The sequence below is a fragment of the Netta rufina genome (genome assembly GCF_964035555.1).
Source record: "Netta rufina genome assembly, chromosome: 4".
Lineage (NCBI taxonomy): Eukaryota > Metazoa > Chordata > Aves > Anseriformes > Anatidae > Netta > Netta rufina.
The window spans coordinates 51,673,487-51,680,984 of NC_140127.1; the positions used below are offsets into that span (position 1 = coordinate 51,673,487).

Below are 7,498 nucleotides of genomic sequence, written 5' to 3' on the forward strand. Positions count from 1 at the left end.
AGCACTATTCTTCAAAATGTGTATGTTCACAGAAGAAATTTCAATAAGATGATATAGCACAGAACTTACAGTTGCTAGTTTTAACCTACAATTCTAGTAGTAAGAGGCAAGCTGAATCCCATAATGGTCTCAAGGAATTAGCTGGATTTTCTCCTATCAGTTGAAATATCATTAATATGCCACAGATCATCATAGAATCATAGAACAGCTTGGGTTGGAAGGGACCTTAAAGACTATTTATTTCCAACTCTCCTACCATGGGTGGGGATGCTACCTCTAGATCAATGTCATGGTTGCCCATGACATTGTCCAAGCTGGCCTTGAAAACCTCCAGGGATGAGGCATCCATAGCTTCTCTGGGCAACCCCTTCCAGTGCCTCACCACCCTCTGAATGAAGAACTTCTTGCTAACATCTAACTCTTCCCTCTTTTAGTTTAAAACCCTTCCCCCTTGTCCTATCATTATCTGTCTGAACAAAAAGTTGCTCTCCATCTTTTTTTTATAAGCCCCCTTACTGAAAGGCTGCAGTGAGGTCACCCCAGTGCCTTCCTTTCTTCATGCTGAACATCCCCAAGTATCTCAACCTTTCTTCACAGAAGAGGTGAAGAAAGATTTATGCCTCTGATCATCTTTATGGCCCACCCTTGGACCCACTCCTTCTTGTGCTGGGGGCACCAAACCTGGATGCAGTACTCCAAGTGAGACCTCACAAGGACAGAGTATGTACCCTTGTGATTGTAAACTAGACTTTGGTGTTAATTATATTATTGAAAATCAGAGTAACAATGCAAACTCAAATATATTGGGTTTATAGTGCTATCCTGTTGTAGCTCTTAAAATAAATAAATACAAATAAAAAACTTTTTAAAAAATAAAGGTGAAATTAGACCAAAAAAAAAAAAACACAACCATAATCCTTTATCAAAAAAGTAACATACTAAGTACTCAGAAGTCTGTTAATGAAAATGTTCTCAGAGTAATTGTAACCTGTCATCAAAATTCACAGGTGACTTTTCTCTAAGCTTTTAGATTAGTGCAATACTTAGAATGCTGGTGAAAAGTAATAAAAAAGGTAGATATACAAGATGGATGAGTCCATCATAATATAGGATTTGATTAGGGTTTTTTGTTGTTGTTGTTGTTTTGTTTTGTTTTGTTTTACAATAGAATATTAAATATAGTTTATTTTATTTAGATTTTTAAGAATAAAGCATAAAACAATAGGATTTGTGTAATAATGTAATTTGAGAAACTAAGTAGAAGAAAATTTCATTCAGGAATATTAACAAGGCTGTGTACCAGACTGAAATCCTATGTAGCTATGCAAAACAATGAGAAAAAAAGTCTGCATGTCATGCAAAATCATATGCAAATCACATACTGCCAATATTCTCATTCATGCAAAAATTATGAATCAAATTGAAAACCATGTTGTTGGGTTAGATTTTTTTTATATGTATATAAATACAAATAAAAATAACATTTGTTCTCTTTGCTATCATGTTTTCGAGCCTTCTAAGAGAATCAGTCAGCTTAAGCCTTGTTGTCCTCCTGTTTTCATTTTTGATTTTCTTTATTGTCAGGGTGGTAAAACACTCTGACAGGCTTCCTAGCAAGGTGGTTGATGCCCCATGCCTGTCAGCATTCAAGAAGCATTTGGATAAATGCCCTTAATAATAATATGCTTTGACTTCTGGTTAGTCCTGAAGTGGTCAAGAGTTGGGCTTGATCTTTGTAGGTCACTTCCAACTCAATTATTCTATTCTATGTATTGGAAGTGCCCGGAGAAGTGTTAACTGGGAAATATTGGGAGAACTGGGCAGTGGAGAGGACAACCAGACATACATGGGTAGAGGAGAATGTGTTGGAAAGGACCAAAATGCAGTGACTGACTTCTAGCTTCCCTTAAGTTGGAGAACCAGCAGCAGGTAAGAGGTTCTGGAAAGGGCAAGAGAAGGAGCAACAGGTGAAGGCTGGAAGTCAGTGAAGCTTTTTAGTTACATGCACAGTAGAGCAAATATACTTTCTCTGAGTTTCTATTCTATAGACCTATTCTATCTATACTTGTGGAAAATACATATTTCCAGGTAGACTGACTTGTATGAACATCTTTGGTGATATTTTGGAAGGGCTGAGAAGTTATAGTGGAGCCAGCACCCCATCACACAATCTCAGTCACAAATAAGGGCAATAAGAAGTTGCTTTCTGAAACAGATATCTAAATGAATCCAATAATACCTAATTTGGAAAATTAAAACAAATTTCTTCTGAGGACCCTTTATTATGTATTTATACATTTTTGGGGGGTTTCACCAGGTGTAAAATATTGTGAGAAAACAAAAACAAAAACCTCTCATCCAGCAGGACTTTTGCTTCTGTTAATAACGCGCTATCAAGAAAGAAGTGCAGGAGCATATAGATAATTCTTTCCAAGGGACTATCTGTTAGCTGTTAAAAGGAGAGGTGTGAGAGAAACCTATGTATGGATTAAATTCATTGTGAATTTAGGCAATTCAGTGCTGTAAGGTACTGAACCTCAGGACCCTGATCCAAATAAACACTTACATACCTGCTAATATCAGGCACTTGGATAGCCTTGTAGCTGTAAAATGGATTATTTTTTTTATATATTCTTGGAAGCATGTATGTGTGTTTCAATACTTTTTTGAATTAGATCCTTAGTAGAGTATAGGTTTGAGCCCTGGAGAAACAAGGAATAACAATAAAGAAGTAATAGACCAACTAGACATAATATCTTGATTCACGTGGTTAAAGAAAAAAAATAAATGGTCAGGAAAGAGAGTTGAAGTCTACAGGGTGTTGATAACACTAAACTAATTTCTCAGTTGCAGACTGTTGTTACATTTGAAGAAGCTATGATTGTAAACTAGACATCGGTGTTAATTATGTTATTGAAAATCACAGTAACAATACTGAAATCATTATCTGATTAACTGCTCAGTTTTATAATCGCATACTGCACAGGCAGAGTAATTACATGATGTCAGCTGACTGTCTAGATTTAGCATATTCATACAATGGTTTTGAGGTATGAAATGAAATGCCAGATACAATAATAGAAGGCAGGCATGTAAATCTATTTAAGAAGGTGAACATGTTTCTGGAAGAGAAAGAGTAGGAAAATTTCTGCAGCCGTGCACTAAATATTTTCTACTAAAGAAGTAGAAAATCACTTGTGATTTCCACTCTGAATAATGTAAGCACAAGCCCTGATGGATTGTTTTCTCTTCTCTTTGTATCTTGTTTATTCATGGATTTCTCCAGGTGGACTACAGAAATATGGCACAGTGTCTTGGGATGCTCTCTTAAACAAAAGAAAAGCAGACTGTTGAGTGCTGCTTTGTTAGTTTATTAAATATTTGCTTTTGTGTTTTTCTTTGTTTTGTTTTCCCCTGTGTTTCTTATAAAATACTGCCATCTTCTTAGATTCCTTTGAATCATAGAATGGCACTGTCAAAAAGACACTAGAGTGTTTGTATTGCTCCTGCATTCTTTATAATTGTAATTATATTTCTAATTTGTAATTCTGAAAAACAGAAAAATAAGTGACTCAAAAATCTCCTTGCAACTCTGTCCCACTAACTTGGGGTTGGTCTGTCATACCCAAAGGTTTGGTCCAGGCAAAGACAGTGATGCTCATGGTGTTTGGATAAACTGTAAGGATAAGCTAGGTTTGATAAGACATTTGGATGCTGTTTGGACAGTTGTGTGTCCTAGCAGACACATAACTGTCACTGAAATACTGCTCTTAATTTTCATTTAGATGTTTAAACATCTTTGCTCTGAACCGAAGCCTGTTGAACTCTGTACATATTTCTGTGAGTTTTAGATAGTGTCCCAAACTGACATCATGATGTTTATATGATGTCAGCATAACATCACAGCTGGAGTTTTGAAATAAATTTTCGGAAGTGAGAATACTTGTACAGATTTAGTGACAACCATCTTCACATTCATAATTCTGCTCCAGACTTCAAAGCAAAAATAATATCTGGAGAGAATACAGCCTTGATCCCATTTTCAGTCACATGAAGCACTGAGCAATTCCTGCTGATAGGCCATCAGCTTGCTCTCTCTGCTGCTACAGAGTGCTTCGTTGCTGATAACTTCGTAGCCTCCTTTTCCTTGCCAGCTTGTGCAGTAAGAGATGTACAACCTAATCCTGTACGTGCACTGAGGCAAATCTGGCATAACAACTGACAGTAGGAGAGGAGTGAAATCAGTATATGGCAAAAATAAATAAATCAATAATAATAAAAAGCCTAAAGACTGTCAGTACAGAACGATCTCTGTTATTCCAGGATTAATGCTCTTTTGGAGACTGGGGTTTCTGCATAGCTGACATCTGTAGGGCATGGCATCAGTAGACTGTTCTGAACAGATAAATTAGAGTTTCAAAAAATAAAAATAAAAATGAAAATAAAATTTAAAATTAAAAAATCAATGCCCTTGGAATATTTTTCCTTAAGCAAAGGAAAGGGATTGCAGATTGAATGGCAGTATTTTCACAATACTACAAAATCTAATTTCTCATTATAAACTTCTTGGGATGTGGTGGCAAAATAACTCTTTCAAATTTGCAGGCAGGGATTTCTGATGCAGATAATCAGTGAGGATTATGCACATTTAATTTCCTGGATTCTTCCTAGGCAGGCATTGAATTCTTGCTGAAAACATTTTTAGGTGTGAGGACATTGACAACTGAACACACATGTAGGACCAGACCTAGAAGTCACATACCACTCTGACATAATTCTTTTGACTAAAACGAAATGCCTCCATTTTGTCTCAGCTGAGACCCCGTGTCATGTTTTTCTAAATGGCAGCTGATCAGTTTTCTGTGTAATCCGATGTATATTTAATACTTTTTCTTTCCTGCCTTGTATTAGGGCCACCACAGAGAACTGTTTCCCCGAAACAAGACCATGAGGACAGGAAGCACGACAAAGTCTTGGACAAGGGTAGTGAAAGTGGGACTTCCTGCAACGAGTTGTCCACCTCAAGTTGTGACAGCCACTCAGAAGCAAGCACTCCTCAAGAAAATGCTTCTAGCACTCAGCAGTCTACAGCTCATCAGCCAAATACTCTGACTTTGGATCGTCCATCTAAGAAGGCCCCAGTGCAGTGGATGCCACCTCCAGACAAACGCAGGAACAGTGAACTCTTTCAAACTCTCATTAGCAAGTCCAGAGAAACAAATCTTTCCAAAAAGAAGGTGTGTGAGAAGCTGAGTGTTGAGGAAGAAATGAGAAAATGCATCCAAGATTTTAAAAAAATCCACATTCCAGATTACTTTCCAGAGCGCAAACGTCCTTGGCAGTCTGAACTCTTACAGAAATATGGGTTATAGTACTCAACTCTTTCATTACGTATCTCTGGGGCATTTGATGTTTAATAAGTTGCCACTAACTTACTGATGTCCTTCTCCTGGCCAACTCTGCCACCAGAGCTATTCCTGCTGCTTATTTCCTTCTGTGAACAGTGGATGTTGGATAGTACATGGTTTCTTTAAAAATATATATAAAAAAATAGAAACTTAAAAATACAAAAAAGTGTCTCATCTTAACCACCTCATAATAGCAAAGAAAAATGTGCATGGTGAAGAAAGATGGTTTTTGAACTGTAGTCAGTTGAGCTTCATTATCATTTTGAAATTTATCAAATAAAAATCTCAATCATCAGTTAATGCCTCGTTTTATGTCACAAATAAAAATGACTCAGACTTGCTATGGATGAAGAGAAACAGGGTTGAAAATTTGATTGAACTGGTTTCAGAACTAACTCCCAATGTTCTTTCAATGTTAATGCAATAAAGCAAATACCTATTTTGCATGAGCACAATGTTACAAATAAATCACACAAGAACAAGAGGTTGTCTGTTGCTTGGAGAATTATTTGTTTGATACCAAGCCTATAAACGTAAAACGTCTAAAGGATTGAATTTGCTTTGTTCTGGGTCTGTGATTTTTTTGTGTGTACAGTGTTCTGTATGTAAGGATGGTGTAAATATGCCTTATACTGTTTTATTATTGCACCAACAACGTTCATCTATTAGTGCTTGTCAGGATTATTTCTGTGAAATGCAAACTTATGACAGATTGTGAAAACTGGTTTGATGGTCTGAAAGTTTCTGTTATGTTAGTCGCTAAAATTGGAGAAAAATAAAAAAGACTTTAATGTATTTATTAAAAGAACCATCTGGTAGATTTTCTTGTCTGTTGTTATCTCCTCTCTCTTTTAAAGAGACTCAAGCAAATTGTTTTTGTTTTGTTTTGTTTTGTTTAATGTTTTCATAACTACTTTGCTAAAAAAAAAAAAAGAAAACACCACACATGTTTCAAGAGTAGGTGAACAATGTTTAGTGCAGTGCCATTTAATCAGAACAACAGTACAGACTCCAGAAGGAAGAGCTATGCTAGGCTACAGAGGGGAATGAACTAAAACACGGAGTGTTTTCACTAACAGAACTGAAAGCAGTCTAAACTTGACAAGTTCACAAAAATCATCTTAAAAACAGAGGGTTTAAAATATCACAGAAAAATTACACATTTACAGAATAAAGTTTTCTGTGAATAGTCTTTTCTGTGACAAACCTAATTTCTCAAAGCAGATAGAGGAAAATTGATATGGTTTTCATTATAACAAGGTAACTGTGGTGCAGACAGCCATACTTGGAATGGGTAAGGGCTGCTGGGGTCTGCAGGAGAACTGTTGAGTTCTTACACACATGAAATTATCACTGGGCATAAATGCACAAACATATGTATTTATCCCACACATTTATCAGGATTCAATGCCATACATATTCTTTAGTAGGAACTGTACGTATGCATGTGAAATGTTTTCTTTCTGGCGGCTTTTCTGGCAAAATGGGGCTTCTTGCTTTTCCATTTCCAAGATTATTCCTAATACCTATATTATTTTTTAGTCTCCTAACAGGCAATTTTGCATAATTTTGATAGCAGCTCAGTGACTTCATTCACTACTTAAATATAAATATAAATATAAATATAAATATAAATATAAATATAAATATATATATATATATATATATATAATTAATATCTGGAGTTTATTGCTCTTTCCCATTCAACTAATCAGTTTACTCCAGCATTTTATCTTTTGAAAGCATTTTCATGACTTAAGACTAATGAGAATTTTTGAGAACCTCACACTGAATTTTCTTCTTGCCTTTTGAATATTACTTCACAGCACTTCTCACAGGTTATACGGTTTTCCACTGTCTTTATTTTATGCTATTTCCATTGGGAATGATGCCTTTTAGGTTCACACAGTAACTTGAACCTTTCCATTAAACCTTGCCATTGAGTTTGGAGACTGTTTTGCGCTACTTGCTCTTTGCACTTCAGTCACTACCTGCCTATGGTATGGCTAGGTATTTGATTGACCTGTGTATCCCTTCTAATTTGTCAATATGTAGATTTTTTTTAATGATTTTTTTTTTCTTTTAATGTA

General features: G+C 35.8%; 1 protein-coding gene across 1 annotated transcript in view; it reads left to right on the forward strand.

The window, feature by feature from the left end:
- Nucleotides 1-5,372, forward strand: part of KCTD8 (potassium channel tetramerization domain containing 8) — a gene marked incomplete at both ends in the record, with an annotated part of 90,416 nt that extends 85,044 nt beyond the window's left edge. Inside the window, one exon of the mRNA XM_084285964.1 lies at nt 4,912-5,372. Within this exon, the coding sequence (XP_084142090.1) occupies nt 4,912-5,372 (461 nt within the window). The remainder of the gene's footprint in view (nt 1-4,911) is intronic.
- Between the last annotated feature and the right edge of the window lie 2,126 nt (nt 5,373-7,498).